General features: G+C 51.0%; 1 protein-coding gene across 2 annotated transcripts; it reads right to left on the reverse strand.

Annotated features, from left to right (window-relative positions):
• Window positions 1-839: 839 nt before the first annotated feature.
• On the reverse strand, window positions 840-17,003 carry SLC25A38 (solute carrier family 25 member 38). 2 transcript variants are annotated; one of them, XM_084754231.1, is made up of 7 exons: window positions 16,292-17,003; window positions 11,351-11,472; window positions 10,115-10,199; window positions 6,406-6,585; window positions 5,996-6,170; window positions 2,817-2,983; window positions 840-1,612 (listed from the first exon to the last, which is right to left on the reverse strand). In XM_084754231.1, exons 1-7 carry the CDS (start codon window positions 16,403-16,405, stop codon window positions 1,490-1,492), a joined length of 966 nt encoding a protein of 321 aa, XP_084610357.1. In that variant the 5' UTR covers window positions 16,406-17,003; the 3' UTR covers window positions 840-1,489. The 2 variants fall into 2 exon arrangements, with proteins under 2 accessions (XP_084610357.1, XP_084610358.1); XM_084754232.1 differs by lacking the exon at window positions 16,292-17,003 and adding an exon at window positions 12,783-12,917.
• Between the last annotated feature and the right edge of the window lie 398 nt (window positions 17,004-17,401).

The following is a 17,401-nucleotide window of genomic DNA, read 5'->3' on the forward strand; positions in this document are numbered from 1 at the left end:
CAATCAGTTCTCTTAACTTCTGAGCCATCTCTCTGGCCCCCAAAAGCTACTTTTTTAACATTAAGTTTTAGGGACTCATGGCAGTTCAAAAATTAAGTCCCCCTAGAACTACTTTGTTATCTTCAGGAAGTGAGACATACTAATTAGGTTTACCAATCAGAACTTTTTTTTTCTTTTTTTAAAAGACAGGTCCAGCTGGGTGGTGGTGTGCATGGCTTTAATCCCGGGATTCAGGAAGCAGAGGCAGGCAGATCTCTGTGAGTTTGGGAGGCCAGCCTGGTCTACACAGCGAGTTCCAGGACAGCCAAGGCTACACAGAGAAACCCTGTCTCGAGAAACAAAAACAAAACAAAAAAGACCAAACCAAACCAAACCTAACAAACAAACAAGACAGGATGGGATCGTGTAGCTGGCCCTGGCTGACCTGGAACTCGCAGAGATCCACCTGGCCCTCTTAAGTGATGGGACTGATGGCACGCTCCTCCCCCCTCTGCTGTGTTTGTGTTTTTCTGTTTTTCTTTTTTGTTTTGTTTTTTGAGACAGGGTTTCTCTGTGTAGCCTTGGCTGTCCTGGACTTGCTTTGTAGACCAAGCTGGACTCGAACTCACAACGATCCACCTGCCTCCCCACGCCCGGCTTGTTGTTCTGTTTTTCAAACAAGTCTCAATCAGTGCTTTACTTTATCATCTGAACTTCAATTATAGAAAACGTACAATTGAAGGAAGTGATTGTGCCCATTTCCAGGGGCCAACCAGTGGTTCCCTAAGAACAGACTTAATAGCTATCTTGGGGGGAGGCGGTTGTTTTGTTTCATTTTATTTTTGTCACTTCAGACAATCTCCAGCTTGCTGATGTCTTTATTTGTAAAAAAAGCTACATTTATGTACTTGTGGGTATGGGTGCTTGCCACAGTGCATGTTCGGAGGTCAGAGGACAACTTGTAGGAGTGAGCTCTCTCCTCTGCCATGTGGGTCCCGGGACCCAGGGCAGGCCATCGCCGGCTGACCAGCACTTTTACTCTCTGAGCCACCTCACTTGTGCACGACAACTCTCTCAGGTCCAGTCTTCCCTCCTTGAGACTCCTGGCCTCAGTCAGGGCAGGAGGCCCACAGCATCTCTACTGTGGGGTTCTTTGGTTACCAACGTATCTAAGGAGCCTTGTGATGCAGGTAGGTGGCTGAAAAAGAGCAACCTGGCAGAGGTCTCTCTTAGAAATGCCCCTTGAGCAGCTCTGTGGGGCAGCCAAGCTCGACTCCCAGCTTCCATGTGTGCTGACTTGGAGTGCGCATGGAGCTCTGGGCACTGGTGACTCCACTTCTGAGGTGCTGGTCATCCATCGGTCCTCTCTTCGAATGGGGGACTGGGACTAAGGCAACGGCATTTGTGCCTGGCTCTTCAGACAGCACATCACCGGACTCCAGGAGAGTGAGCCGCAGCCATGGCAGGAACCAAGCAAGGCAGCAGATCTTCCTTCCCCGGTCCTCTCTCCTTAGGACTTGAGGCCCATCCTGGCCATCATCTCCTCATACACAGTCCATGCCATGGCAGCCATCAGAGTTCTGCGCAGGGCTCTGGGAACACTACCATAAAAGAAGCCGCGCAGCCCATGGTTCTGTGATGGAAACAAGTATCAAAAACTTCAGAAGCAAAGCAGCAAGGACGCTAACTATACCCTGTCACCACACAGTCTGCTCCTCCAGTTCAGAATCTTGGTGTTTAATGTCATGTTAAACCTGTGACTTATGGGCCCAATTTTACTCTAACTGTTGAAGTCTACCTCTTGAGATCTGCACTACTGAGTTCTGAGTTTAAAAAAGAATATTTAAAAGCCAGAAGTGGTGGCGCATGCCTTTAATCCCAGCACTCAGGAGGTAGAGGCAAATGGATCTCTGTGAGTTCAAGGCCAGCACAGCCTGTATAACAAGTTCCAGGACAGCCAGAGCTGTGTAATAGAGAGACCCTGTTTTAAAAAAAAAAAAAAAACCTCAGGAGCTAGGGCACTTGATGCTCTTCCAGCGTGTGCTCCCAGCACGTACATGGCAGCTCCCAATCGTCTTTCACTCCAGTACCAAGGGACGCAATACCCTCCTCTGGCCTCCACAGGCACACACGCACAGATACACATAAATATAATTAAAGGCATCTTTAAAAGATCATTAAAAAACTCTTCTGGGGTAGAAGAGATTAAAACCAGACCCAGGCAGCTAAAAGACTCTCTTTACTGGGACCTCCCTTAGCTAAAAATCTTTGTGCAGGGTTGCTGTGTACAGCATTGATTGTTGTGTGTGTGGGTCTGTTTTTATTGTTCTGGTTTGTTTGTTTTGAGATGACATTCCCACTCACAGATCTCAAAGCTAGGGTGATAGCTGTGCACCACTAATACACTGCAAAGAATTGCCAACCAGCATACAAAATACAGACCAGGCTGTCTGCCAAGCCAGGGAGCAGGCTGTCAGGGCTGCAGTTACAGATAGAAGGTGCTGGCTATAATGTCCTTCGTAGGGGCAGCATGCACTTTTTTTTTTTTTTTAGGTTTTTTGAGACATGGTTTCTCTGTGTAGCCCTGGCTGTCCTGGACTCACTCTGTAGACCAGGCTTGCCTCGAACTCACAGAGCTCCACCTGCCTCTGCCTCCCGAGCGCTGGCACTAAACACCACGCCCTGCTGCAGCACTACTTGTAGCTGCTGAACCATCTCTGCAGCCCCTGGGAACGCACAGTTCTGACACTCCCCACATTGCTAACACACTGCGAGGGGTGTGAACCGTGCTCTAGAGACACCCCCGATGCAGAAGCAGCCGCACTTGGCAGCCTTACCTTGAAGATAAGTGTGGCCGCTTGGCCAAGCCACTGACACTTCACTGGGGAGAGCTGCATGTGGGTCTTGATGACGTCTGCAGGCTGTGTCACCAGTGAAGCCAGGATGCCAGCAAGTGTCCCACAGCTGAAATTAACAAGGGGCATCAGAGCAGTGTCCAGCTGGTCTGAAACACAAGGGCAGCAAGAGGTTACACAACTCACATCCTTCAGATACATGACCTGTGTGCTCAGGGCAGACCTGACCACCACCACGGTACTGTGCCGTGTCTGGATGGCAGTATCTGTGGCTGAGGAGCTCTGTGCACCTGAGTGGACAGTGAAGTTATGGGTACCCTCTGACTGGACAGTACAGGTATGGGCACCCTCTGACTGGACAGTGCAGGTGTGAGCACCCTCTGACTGGACAGTGCAGGTGTGAGCACCCTCTGACTGGACAGTGCAGGTGTGAGCACCCTCTGACTGGACAGTGCAGGTATGGGTACCCTCTGACTGGACAGTGCAGGTGTGAGCACCCTCTGACTGGGCAGTGCAGGTGTGAGCACCCTCTGACTGGGCAGTGCAGGTGTGAGCACCCTCTGACTGGACAGTGCAGGTGTGGGCGCCCTCTGACTGAACAGTGCGGGTGTGGGCACCTTCTGACTTAACTGTACAGGTGTGAACACCCTGTTATAGGATCTTTGATCCCACTGTGATCCCTGTTTCTTGTGATTGAGCCCTAACACACCTTTAATCCAAGAACTTTCTGTTTATTGTAAACAGATGACTAAGGTGTGGTTCAGCCAGCCTTATACACACCTTAACCCAAGAGCTTTCTGTACACAGGATTTAATAAAGTTAACCCTAGGTCAAGAGGCGGAACAAGAAACCAGCTGACAGGGATTAAAGAGTAGGGGGGACTTTGAGTTGAGGGGTGTTTAAGACAGCGTGTAGAAGTAGAAGGGTCTTTAGGTCTGGGTCTTTGGCGCTTCTTTGGCTTGGGATTTTAGCTTGGCTCGCAGCTCTCTAGCTCTTGAGCTCCTCGGCTCCTAGGCATTTGGCTTTTGGGGCTTTGAGATAGCAAGGCTTTGGCCTTAGGTTTTTTGGGCTTTTCCTTCTGGGCTGTCAGCTGAGCTAGTGAGCCTTTTGGGCTTCTCTGTCGGGACAGGAGCTGAGTGCAGGTGTGGGCACTCTTACCTTGTTACTGCCTCTAGGTAGGTAAACTTGAGTTTTTATTCCTCAATGACACCGTTGGCTTTAAAGATCCAATATACATTTCCAATATTAAAATATTACTCATTAATTCCAATTTTTATAACTAATAGATATGAAATCTTATTTTTTTTAGTTAGCGTGTATTAATTGTATAAAATAGGCCAGGCTTGGTGAGTTAGCTTAGTCCTAATGCTCTGGAGGCAATGTAGACTATCTCTAGGAGTCCTAGGCCAGACCGGTTGGCTTACAATAGTGAGTTCTAGAACAGCCAGAGCAACATAATAAGACCAGCTTTCAAAATATAAACACCACCCCACTTCTGTTTCCTTACTATCTTAAATTTCTTTTGCAAAGTGAGGCTGTGATCTGCAACCTGCTTCTTGGGGGGAAGGAGCCAGTCTCCCCAAACACTCCAATTGCAGCTGTCATCAGTCAACTATGCCGCATTTTCACTTCCCCAGTTCTGCAGACAGGTTATTGAGCTCAGGTCACTCTGCACAGTGAGTTTCGAGCAACTCTGCTGTTTGGTGAGTGTGCACCACCCAGACCTGGCTCACAGGCAGCCACAAGCTCACTGGTGGCACGGGTCTGTAGCAAACACCTCAAGCTTGCACTTCTTTTTTTTTTTTTTTCTTTTTTTTTTTTTTTTTGGTTTTACGAGACAGGGTTTCTCTGTGTAGCCTTGGCCGTCCTGGACTCACTTTGTAGACCAGGCTGGCCTCGAACTCACAACGATCCGCCTGCCTCTGCCTCCCGAGTGCTGGGATTAAAGGCGTGCGCCACCACGCCCGGCCAAGCTTGCACTTCTAACCTCCACCCAAATGGAGGGCTCAAATGGACAGTAACAGGGCACTCGGAAAGGGAGCCACACCTGTCAGTGTCCCCAAGCTGCTCCATAGGACAGCACATCAAGGGCTCACTGAGGCACAGATGCACAGGCTGCACCCAAAGCCTCCGTCCTAGGGTCCCTTGGGCTCTATGGCATGCTATTGCCGAACGTTGGCAAAACACACTCGTCTTTCCCCAGCCCACCCTCTTTCTGTTGAAGACACAAAGCCTGTAGGGCAGGGTGGAGTCTGCCACCTCTACCTCTGCATCCCAGCCCCCAGCCCCAAAGTGGCTCCACTGCTAAAACTGTAAGACTATCTCAGAGAAAAAAGACAAACACCCAGTCTCTCTGTGCGCCTCTGCCCCACCAATGCTCCCTCACCTGTGCCACGGAGCGCTGGGGTTTAGTCTCTCCCTGACCCTCTGGCCACCAATGCTCCCTCACCTGTGCCATGGAGCACTGTTTTTTTTTTAGTCTCTCTGTAAGCCCAATGCCTCGGTGTGTGCTCTCTTATCTGTGCCATGGAGCACTGTAGTTTAGTCTCTCTGTGAGCCTCTGCCTCAGTGTGTGCTCCCTCACCTGTGCCATGGAGCACTGTAGTTTAGTGTTGGGGGATGGTCTCGTGTATTTTGATGCTAATTACTGCTTACTGTCTCTGTGATCAACCTTTTGCTTAATAAAAAGCGATCCCACCTGGGCAGGGCAAAGGAGATATGTAGGGCTAGGAGAGAGAGATTCTGGGAAGAAGGACAGCCACGAGGAGAACGGAGAAGGAAAAAGTCCTGAAGGGACGAGAGGAAGGCCACCATGGCTTAGCTGGAGGAGACACACATGGCCTGTGGTGTGGATGGAGAATCCGACCCAGATGAAGAACATGAGCAAGTATTTGGGATTATGGATGGGAGGCAGCTTGATAGAAGTTATTAGAAGCAGGTGGCATGGGATGGAGGCAGGGATCCCATGCCTGCCCCACTATGGGAGGTAGCTTAGAGGATTGATATCTGCCCCGCCCCAGGTCAACTAAGGCTATTTTAAAATATAACAAGTGTCTGGGTCTTAATTGATGGCTAGCCAGGCCTACAGGTAATACAGATAAATTTTAAAAACAATAGTTTAGTCTTTCTGTGACCCTCTGCCCCAGTGCGTGTGCCCTTACCTGTACCATGGAGCACTGTGGTTTTGGTCTGGCTATAAAACATCAGGTACAGCCCGGAAAAGGGCGCATCACGAAGGAGAGTTGCTGTCAGGCCCCTGAAGAGGCCCCGGTGGCCCTCGTTGCAATAGATGCTCCTCAGGGCTGCATAGATGCTCCCATAGCTGTAGGTCCCACTCTACAAAGGGAGGGCAGATCTAGTGACTGACACAGGCAGCATCTGAACAGGAGCCCAAGCAGGCTTCAGGTTAGGAACCATCACCAAGGCATCAAGGCTTTGGTTTGTATATGGCTTGCCCTGCCTACAAAAGTGAGTTGCCTGGGCATATCTGACCCTAAGTCAGACTACACACCCAGGCTGACACCTGTGCTCACTGCCCAGCGCCCTAAGGTTCTAAAACTATCAGACTCACCTCATAGCGCGTCTTGATCACTGTGATGGGTGACATGCAGACTCCTGCGACAGAGCGGGAGCCCATGCCCAGGATGACGGACTCCAGGGCGGTGGGAGGATGGCCTCGCAAGAAATACTGCTTCAAAGAGTACAGAGTGCCAAAGTAGATGCCTACACCAGGGACACACCGCACGACCGACTGCAGGGGAAGGCAGAGGGAGGAAGGACAATCAAAGACTCAAGACTGCAAGATGCCCTCTGGAGGGGTCTTAAGAGACCCCAGGGGGTCCACACGCAAGCAGCTGGTTTATGGTGTGAAGGGAGCACCAATGCGAGGAGGGGCAGTAGCCAGTAAAGAGTGGATCAAAGCAGCTACAGCTGTGGGCAAGTTAGTACCCCTTGGCAAGCTCTAGCATCAGTGGGCAACCCACCCACTGGGATCTTTCTGCTGCAGAGGGCAAGTGTGCAGTGTAAACATCACTTCTCATCTTCTAGTGGCTGAAGGCTGCTGTGGGTGGAGGGTGGAAACCAATGCCTTGGTACTTCCAGCAAGGTAGGTCCTGGGGGCCAGAAAAGCCTTTGGGCAAAGAAATAAAGGTGTGGTCATCCCAGCACACTTTCACAGTGGTGACAAAGGCGAGGCTACACTGACAGTGGGTGCCAGCCTTGGAGCCAGTGCTGAGCTAACAGTCAGACTTCAAGAGTACAGACGTTAGTGACAGGACAGAGACAGGAAGGAGTTAACAGTCCCTCCTATTTGTTGGGGGTGGCCAAACAGTGGGTAACACTGAGTCCTATCCACACTGTACTTCTGTCTCCACTGTTCCAATACCCACCACAAAGTTTCAGTCACCAAGAAGCCACAGTAACTAACACAAAGTGTGCGCCTGCAGCCTCCCTTGTCCTCACATCTTACTGTCCTGTTCTCTCTCTTCTTGTGGAAAGGAAAGGCTGGGTGAGGAGACGGGGTGAGGTGAAGGACTCAGGCTCTGGGTGAGGAGATGAGGTGAGGTGAAGGACTCAGGCTCTGGGTGAGGAGACAGGGTGAGGTGAAGGACTCAGGCTCTGGGTGAGGAGATGAGGTGAGGTGAAGGACTCAGGCTATGGGTGAGGAGATGAGGTGAGGTGAAGGACTCAGGCTCTGGGTGAGGAGATGAGGTGAGGTGAAGGACTCAGGCTCTGGGTGAGGAGACAGGGTGAGGTGAAGGACTCAGGCTCTGGGTGAGGAGATGAGGTGAGGTGAAGGACTCAGGCTCTGGGTGAGGAGATGAGGTGAGGTGAAGGACTCAGGCTCTGGGTGAGGAGACGGGGTGAGGTGAAGGACTCAGGCTCTGAGTGAGGAGACGAGGTGAGGTGAAGGACTCAGGCTCTGGGTGAGGAGATGAGGTGAGGTGAAGGACTCAGGCTCTGAGTGAGGAGATGAAATGAGGCGAAGGCTCTGGGTGAGGACATGGGGCCATCAGCACAGGCTCTGGGTGAGATCAGGCTCCAAGTGAGCTGATGCCTGTGATCTCCATGGCTCGACTGAGGAGCAGGTGATGCTGACAGCCCTGACACTCTGACAGAGTTGATTTATTTCTGCCACTGCTCAGACCACCACCTTTCAGGTGTCCTCTCTTCAGCTCATCAAAGCTGCTGCAGGAGCCCCAACTTCAGAGTCACTCAAGGGCAATCGAATCCCACAATTTTGTCTTTTTATGTGCAATCTGAAATGCTCTGGCATATTTCAAAAATATCCACACTGTTGTATATGATCAATTTCTTCTCCATCTTCTGATATGTAACAATACATTCTGCCTGTTCCTTGCTGTGTTGTTGTTATAGACAGGGTCTCACTAGATAGCCTTGGCCAGCCGCTAAGATTGGCAGAGAGCCCCCTGCCGCTGCCTAACAATTACCTGGTTTTTATAACATTTCTTTTTAAGTATGTGTATACATGTGTGTCTGTATACGGTTTGTATATGTGCGAGAGAACTCAGAGCCAGAAGTGGGCGCTGGATGCCTGGCCCTGGAGTTCCAGGCAGCAGGCAGCTGTGAGCTGCCTGACATGGTACTGGGATGGAGCCGAGGTCCTCGCAAGAGCAGTGCATGCTTTTAACCCTGAACACCCACCTGCAGCTCACCAGAACTTCTTGATGGCTGCCTGTCTGCTTTCCACCTCCTGTCAGGTGTAGCTGTGCCTCACACTCTGTCTACTTGCCCTGTCATGGCGCAGGCCCCACCATGGACCTTAGAGGAGAGACTCACTGCTTTGAATCTGACCCCTTGCTCAGTCCCCTTCTCCATAATCCTGTCAGCTGTGCTGGCAATATGGCAGCAGCTTTAGCTGCACGTGTGGCCTTTCCTGCCCAAGCCTGCTTCCGGCACAGTTACTGTATCTCGCTTGTGCTTAGAGCCTGGGTTACTCATTTCAGGAGAGCCCCCGCTGGCCACCTCTTCTTGCAGGCTCAGTGCGGCTGATGTAGCACACTGCCATCAATTAGACCACATTTTGTGTTCTTGGTCCATTCACAAATGCACCTTCCACACCGCAGTTGTGACCAATTAGAACCATGACAACAAAACAGCATGGGTTTCCTCTTCCTTCTCCACAACTTCATGGCCACAGTGCTCCTTCCTGCTGAAGAGTGATTTTTCTTTTCTTCTTTAGTCACGATCATCTGCCTTGTCCCAGAAAGCCCTGACCAGCTTCTCTTTGGCACACCACACTGCCAGTACTAGAGCTCTTGTGCGCCGACAACACCAGGAAGTAAAATATGGGTTGCCTAAACACAAGCCTCATGATTCTCCTGCGGGTGCTCTGATAACTAAGTTTTTTTTTAAAAGACTTATTTATTATTTATACATATTCTGCCCACATGTGTGCCTGCCCGCCAGAAGAGAGCACCAGATCTCATTGTAGATGGTTAGGAGCCACCATGTGGTTGCTGGGAATTGAACTCAGGACCTTTGGAAGAACAGTCAGGGTTCTTAATCTCTGAGCGTCCTCTCCAGCACGATAACTAAATTTTTATTTAACATCTTGGAAGCAGGGCCGATTGTGGGAGCTAAAACCACATGGCTTGAAAAGGAAATGTCCCTCACAAGCCATGCCCTTAATCACCTGGCTCCAGGGTGCTGGCGCTGTTTTGAGAGGCTGCAGAACAGGAGGTGGGAGGCGTGGTTGCTGGACGTGGGTCACTGGCGTCATAGCCCCGCCTACTTGTAGCCAAGGCTCTCTGCTTCCTGAATGGCTGAGAAGCTGCCTCACGCCCCTCCCACAAAGTTGTCAAGAACTTCAGCTGCTAAACCTTTCCCACCAAGATGGCCTACACACCCACACAGGCCTAGATTAGTGTTTCTTTCTTTTTTTTTTTTTTTAAGATTTATTTATTTATTATTATGTATACAGTACTCTGCCTGCATATACCCCTGTAGTCTGGAAGAGGGCATCAGACCATATTACAGATGGTTGTGAGCCACCATGTGGTTGCTGGGAATTGAACCCAGGACCTCTGGAAGAGCAGGCAGTGCTCTTAACCACTGAGCCATCTCTCCAGCCCCAGATTAGTGTTTCTTAAGCTGCTTCTGTCAAGGATTTGGCCCAGCAATGTAACAGTAGCTAATGCACCCAGACAGGGAGGGGCTGCATAGTCTCACGGCCTGAGTACCCTGAGCCCCTGGGAGGGTAGAGGAGACCAGTTAATAAATGTGTGACGCAGGAGAACCAGACCCAGCAGGCAGCTTACCGCAGACATCCCTTTCCACAGGCCCAACAGACTCTCTGTGCGAACCACCTTCACGAACACAGCCAACATCCCCACACGCCTGGACCTGAAGGGCACAGTGGACAGGGACAGAAATGTTAGCCACATTCTCATGGCAGAACTCCCCACTCACAGACGCCGAAACACACAGGAATCTCTGTACTGCATCTTAGAGTTCACCTTTAACATTTCATTATGTGTCGTGTGTGTGTGTGTGTGTGTGCGTGTGTGTGTGTGTGTGTGTGTGTGTGTGTGTGTGTAGGTCAGAGGACAGCGTGCAGGACTTCTCCCCACCAGTGGGTCCTAGGCTCACACTCAGGCACCTTTCCCAGCTGATGCATCTCACCTGTCCTAGAATTATTTTCTTCTTCTTTCTTTTTCGAGCCAGGGTCTCTCTCTGTAGCCCAGGCTGTCCTTGAATTCACAGAGGTCCGCCTGCTTCTGCCTCCTGAGTGCTGGGATTAAAGGCGTGTGCCACCACTGCCCTGCTTCCTAAAATTATTCTTGATTTCCATGTGTTCAGGATGTGGCACATAAATATTTACCTATCTGTTCACACCACAATGGGATGAACTCTACTCTACATACACTTTGTGTAGTTCACACAGTGCTGAGACACACAAAACACACATTCAACATGAATGCTACTTCCCAAACCTAAGTACCAAGCAGCATGGGTACAATGTTACAAGCCAGCACAAGAAATGCAAATGTCACCAAGGAAGGTCCTCCAGAGCTGTTTAAAAGGATCCCATTAGTGAACAAAAATTAAATAGTAAGACTCTTCAGAAAACCGTATCCATGCCAGGCATGGTGGTGCACACACTCGGGAGGCAGAGGCAGGTGGATCGCTGTGAGTTCGAGGCCAGTCTGGTCTACAAAGTGAATCAAGGACAGCCAAGGCTACGCAGAGAAACCCTGTCTCGAAAAATAAAAATAAAAAAAATAAAAAAAAAGAAAGAAAGAAAGAAAGAAAGAAAGAAAGAAAGAAAACCATATCCGTAAAGCACATAGCCCGGTACTCCGGAAGCTGAGGCAGAGGGCCTGCCAAGTTCAAGGTCAGCCTGGGATACACAACAAGACTCATGTCTCAAGCAAACACAAACAACAACAGAAAGGAATCGGAGCCTGTGTTTCTCTAACGTAATGAAGTTGATTTAACTGGTGAAGACAGGCCTGTGACTGAGAAGTTGTCCATGAGGCAGGACAATGGCCTACCCTAGGTCTGTGGGCTGCTGGGTCTGCAGGCGGGTTTTGAGGAGATCCAGAGGCTGGAAGAGGAGGGTGGAGCAGGTCCCACTGATGGAGCCGCAGAGGAAAGCCTTGATCACTGGATGCAACTGCAAGACAAGAGAGCAAGCGTCAGCAGACCTGCCTGCTGAGCCCGGCTCCTTTCCCCACACTGCACCTGTGTTTTTGTTCCTGGAGCCCTTCAGGGCCTGTCAAAACCCTGCTCCATCTCCCCATCCCTGAAATGTGCACAGAAAAAGGGGCCTCTCTAGTCTAATAATAATACTAATAACACTGGTTCCCTATCTGTCCTGACTGAAAAGTTACTGACCATCTCCTTAAGCTGGTACAGTTTTAGCTGCTGGCTTGCCCAGGCGTCCTGGCTGTAGGGTCTGCAGGGATTTACAGGAACAAGTTAAACCCGTGAAAGCATGCGCTTGGCCACTATGTGCAGCTGCCAGCACTCCATGTATTTCTGTGCTGAGCACTCTGCCTTTCATGCTAGCAGTGGCACATGCCTATAACCCCAGCACTGGGAGGCAGAGGCAGCTGGATCTGATTCCAAGGCCAGCCTGGTCTACAGAAGGAGTTCCAGGGCAGCCAGGGCTACACAGAGAAACCCTGTCTCAAAAATCAAACAACCACTCTGCCTCTCGTCTACAGCCTCTAGCTGGCTGGGGCCCTGAGCAGGGCTCACACAGCTCCACAGAGCAGTCACTGCTGGCTTGTGGCCCCGCCCTCAGCCCCTGCCCTGTCACCCACACCAGCTTATCTTCAGGCTCCATACAGAGGGCAGCACTGAAGTCTCTCCCTCAGGCACACCCAGGAGCCTCAGCTCAGGATGCTGGAGCTTCCAGAACAGTGTCCCCTTTCCAGAATGCAGCAGAATCACCAGTGACAGGGAACATGTACTTCAAAACTCCCTTTCCTCAAACAAGACACTTTGCAAAGCCTGTCTGGAGACTCTCTTCCTCACTTGGTGGCATCTGTACTTTTCCCCCACCGAGATCAGATGAGATTAGGCGTGTTCCAGGTGGTACGGCCATAGATCACTTTTTAAATAGCTGGCACTGTAGCCCTGAGAGCTTCCTACAATGGCCATGAAGTTCTTTACATCAAATCACCAGGAGTCAAAATGTCTGCCCTCTGCAGTATCCCTCTCAGAGAGAAGAGAAGCCACCCTAATTTCCATCAAACACAACTGGAGTTAGTTTCAAGACACTGGGACTAGATACGTTCTGAGGTGAATTCTGGACCTGCGGACAGCCTGGGTGACAGCAGGGGCTCTCAGAAGCCAGCAGGCAAAAGCAGGCAGTGTGTGTATTTCAACACATCTGTGCTGGCAGCCAATGCCCTCTCCACAGAGATACCAGGCTCTTCCAATAACCAACAGTCCCAAAAAACTGCTCATCAGCCTCACCTGAGCCTTTGCAGTGTTGGGGGGTTCACCCTCCTCACATGCCAGGCCCCTCTCTTCCGGAGACATCTCTTCTTTGCCTGGAAACGTGCTCCGGAGCCTCTGTGTCCAGCAGCACCCTGTGCCATCTCCACTCCCCCTGCGCCAGTCACTCGTCACGCTTTGGGCTTGCCATCTAGTCAGAGCCCCTCCAGTGAGGGCCCCGAAGACTCATCCTAGGAACTCTGAGTGACTGCCTCTCTCTCAGCATTGGTTTCTTCTGGTGGCACCTCAGCCCACCCCACCCCTGCTCCCCTCCGCCTGCACCTCAGCCCACCCCACCCCTGCTCCCCTCCCCCTGCACCTCTTATCACCTCGCCTGCAGCCCTTTGACCGCAGCCTCACCCAGGACTGGTCTTCACAACATTCTCATTCTGCCAGCTCCTCAGCCTACTCTGCCTGCAATGGCACCTCCTGCCCCAGGGGTATCAAAGTCAACAGTCCTCCACACCTGCTTCCTCCCCAGGCCCAGGAGACTTGCTCTGCCCACTGCATCCTGACCATGTCCTGATGACTGACGACCCCTCAGTCTGCCCTATCAGCCCCTTCAGCCTATTGGGAAGGAGGGGGCATGAGGGGTGTCAACAATGTGGTGTGTGCCAGGAAAAATCACATCGTCTTGAGCCGTCTTCTCCTTCCACCCCAGCAATGAACCCTGTAGAGGAATTTAATTCAGAACAGAGCTGCTCTGACAAGAATCACATCCAAAGACCTAGGTCTGTGTGACCCAACTGGTACACAGACACATCTTTATTCCAGGAGACAGAGGCAAATAGATCTGAGGTCAAGGCCTGCCTGGGATAGAGCAAGTTTCAGGAAAAGAAAAGCTTAAGTCCAGGTGTGGTGGTACATGCCTTTACTCCCAGCACTCAGGAAACAGAGTTCTAATCAGTTACGTTCAGGAGTTCAGTTAAGTCAGTGCATTGAGAGGCAGTGCAGGGGAACTGTGTTCCTGACAGTTCAGTTGATGGAATTCAGAGGCAGTTTTACTCAGAGTTTTACAAAGACAGATTGCAGAGAGAACAAAACAGACACTGGTGAAGACAGAACAAGCCAGAGAATGAGAAGGAGCCAGAAGATTAGAACAGATTGCCAAAGTTAGCATGAAGCCAAGCAGAGCAATTCAGTCAGAAGCTGAGAGAAGCCAGTTTGCATCAGTCAGCTCAGAGTTTGTGCCAGAACAGCTGAATTGAACCAGGAAGCCAGAGTTCAGAAAGAGCTAGAAAGGATAAGCTTATTCAGCAGTACGCCTCACAGGCTGAAGACATCTAGGTAAGATGGGATGGAGGCTTCTAGGACTAGGCCGAGGTTAGGAGACGGAGGCAGTGAGCCTCTGAGATGACAGTTACATCAGACAAATGAACGATATGTTACAGAGCCCCATCCTCTCATTTATGTTTTCCTCTCTTTCTCTGGCCACTGACCGCTGCTCCTCTGCCACTGAGTCAGGCTCCCCTCCCCCTCCACTGACCGCTGCTCCTCTGCCACTGAGTCAGGCTCCCCTCCCCCTCCACTGACCGCTGCTCCTCTGCCACTGAGCCAGGCTCCCCTCCCCCTCCACTGACCGCTGCTCCTCTGCCACTGAGTCAGGCTCCCCTCCCCCTCCACTGACCGCTGCTCCTCTGCCACTGAGCCAGGCTCCCCTCTCCCTCAGCCAGTTCCAATTTCTCTCATTTCTGTCCTTCCATCCACACGTAAGCGCTCTCTAGAGCTCCAGACAAACCCACTGCCACTCGCTCAGATGTCTCACAGGCCCCTCGGTGACACCTGCAAACCTGAACTCCCTCACCGCTGCTCCTCGACGTGCTGCATCCAAGTGAACTTACAGTCTGGTCTCCGCCTCTCCTAACTTGTTCACTCTGCGTCTTATCGGCTCTCAGTGCACCTCCTCCAGCCATCCGGTTAAAGGTCCACCCTCTGCTTCCCTGCTGACGGCCAGGACTCATTTACCTCAACTCTTTGATGCCTCCAATCTACTGCCAATCGTAAAGTCAGGATCATCTTTATTTTTTTCTGGTTTTTTGAGACGGGTTTTTTCTCTGTAGCCTTGGCTGTCCTGGACTCGCTTTGTAGACCAGGCTGGCCTCAAACTCACAGAGACCCACCTGCCTCTGCCTCCTGAGTTCTGGGGCTAAAGGTGTGAACCACCATGCCTGGCTCAGGATCATCTTTAAAACTGCAAATTGGGCCTGGCGTGGTGGCACATGCCTTTAATTCTAGCAGAGGCAGGAGGATCTCTGTGAGTCCAGGACAGGCAGGGCTGTTACACAGAGAAACCCTGTCTGGAAACAACAAAACAGAAAACAAAAACCCTGCAAATTGGAGCCAGCAACTTCAAGGAGACAGTGTCCTGTTCAGTATAAATTACCAACTCAACAAGAAAACAGGACGAAATAAAAGTTATAAGTAAAGGTTAATACAAATGAAATTTCTAGGCATAACAAATTTGTCATTACTACTCATCCAGTGCAAATCAAAAATATGAGAGCCAGGTATGGTGGCGCACACCTTTAATCCCAGAACTCGGGAAGCAGAAGCAGGCAGATCTGTGTGAGTTTGAGGCCAGCCTGGTCTACAAAGCAAGTCCAGGACAGCCAAGGCTACACAAAGAAACCTTGTCTCGAAAAACAAACTGTTTTTGGAGAGATGACTCAGAGATTAAGGGAACTCTTAATCTCTTCCAAAGGTTCCAAGTTCAACTCCCAGCAACCACATGGTAGCTCACAACCATCTATAGTGAGAGCTGGTCCCTTCCTCTGACCTGCAGGCATACATGTGTGCAAAATACTGTATAAATAATAAATAACTCCTTTTAAAAAAAAAAAAGAAAAGAAAAACAAGCAACTATTTCCCAAAAGAGCCAGACATAGGGGAACACCCGCGTTTAGTATCGGCACTCTTGAGTTCAAGGCCAATCTGGTTTAAATGGCGAGTTCTAGCCTGGGCTACACAAGTTGAGACCCTGACTCAAAAAAAGACAAGAATTATTACTATTGTTGTTGTTATTATTTTTTTTGAGACAGGATTTCTCTGTGTAGCCTTAGATGATGGTGATGATGATGATGATTAGTTTTTTGAGACAGGGTTTCTCTGTGTAGCCTTAGCTAAGAATATTTTAAAAGGTATCCCAAAAGGAGTGCGTCCTCGCCCCACTAGGGAGCAGCGCAGCCCCGCCCCGCCCTGCCTCCCGACGCACCCCCGTCCCCACCAATGGCTGGCGAGGACCCGCCCAGGCTGCCGGAGACACCGCCCCGCCCCCGGTCTCCACCAATGGCAGCCCGGAACCCGGAGGCGCAGCCAATCCGACCGGGGGGGCGTGGCCCCCGCGAGCCGCGCTGAAGCGGAGACAGCAGTCCGCCGGAAGGCGGGGCGGCCCGAAGCGCCCTGATCCGTTGCCGCTGGAATGTTCCAGGACTAGACTGTTCTAGAAGCACTGTCCTACCGCACCATGCCGTTCCCGCCCGGGTGCCCACCGTGTCCTCTGCGTCCTGCGGCGGCAGCAGCGCCGAGCGCGCCTTCTCGATCACGGGGGACGCGAGCCCGGCGCCGGTGACGGAGAGGCTCCGCGGCTCCGCGCTCGCGCCCATCCCTCCCCGAACCGCCACAGGCCTCAGCCCCCGAGGCAAGCCGCTCTATGTTTCCGGGGGAGGGGAAAGCAGGAGGAACCAATCAAGAAGGCGAGATTCCGCTTCCTGTGTCGTAGCTCATCCGGCGCCGAGTAGAGTTCTTGTCGCCACCTTGTGGCCACACACAGAACCACAGAGTCCGCGGTTCTCAGACTTGCCTCTGGCTTGGCGCTTTTCTTTTGACAGCTAACGCGTTTTTTTGAAATGGGTGACTGGCTGAGTTCCGTTTTTGTTTTTGTTTTTGTTTTCGTTTCTGTTTTTCGAGACCAAGTTTCTCTGTGTGGCCTTGGTTGTCCTAGACTCGCTTTGTAGACCAGGCTGGCCTCGAACTCACAGCGATCCATCTGCTTCTACCTCCCAAGTGCTGGGATTAAAGGCGTGCTCCACCATGCCTGGCGGCACTGTGTTTTCTAATGTTAACTATCTTGCTCCCCAAGGTCGGCTTGATGTCTTTCATGAGCTGGTTATCATGTATCTGAAAATACATTTGTGAACTTTGCCTCCCAAATTATCTTTGATTGGCTAAATAGAGCTGCCTACTGCCTAGACGGGACAGACTGAAGGTTGGGGGTGGGGAGGGGTCAAGAGAGAGACGAAGAGGAGAGGAACAGGAGAGGAGGAAGAAGAAAGCTGCAGTGGCCATGGGTTGTTAGCACAAGCTGAAGCATGTTTCCGGGAGGAGCCTCTTCTGAGGGTCATCAATGTGATAGAGCAACGCAGCCCCAACTGGAATATGTGCAGGAATTTATGGGATTTGGGCTGAGATTAGAAAAGATAGTTTAGGGGGTTAATATCTGCCCAGTTCCAGTGTTAGGCACATTAAAAATCACTGCCTGCTCTTCCAAAGGTCCTGAGTTCAATTCCCAGCAACCACATGATGGCTCACAACCATCTATAATGAGATCTGGTGCCCTCTTCTGGCCTACAGTTGTATGTGCAGGCAAAACATTGAATACA

The sequence above is a fragment of the Acomys minous genome, assembly GCF_964271855.1.
Source record: "Acomys minous genome assembly, chromosome: 13".
Lineage (NCBI taxonomy): Eukaryota > Metazoa > Chordata > Mammalia > Rodentia > Muridae > Acomys > Acomys minous.

Coding starts and splice junctions, on each gene's coding strand:
- SLC25A38 (XM_084754231.1), bottom strand. CDS start 16,405: ATGGGCGCGAGCGCGGAGCCGCGGAGCCTCTCCGTCACCGGCGCCGGG. Junction 2,984..5,995: donor CACAGTGCTCCATGGTACAG/GTAAGGGCACAC, acceptor CTTGTGTTTCAG/ACCAGCTGGACACTGCTCTG. Junction 1,613..2,816: donor CGGCCACACTTATCTTCAAG/GTAAGGCTGCCA, acceptor TTTCCATCACAG/AACCATGGGCTGCGCGGCTT.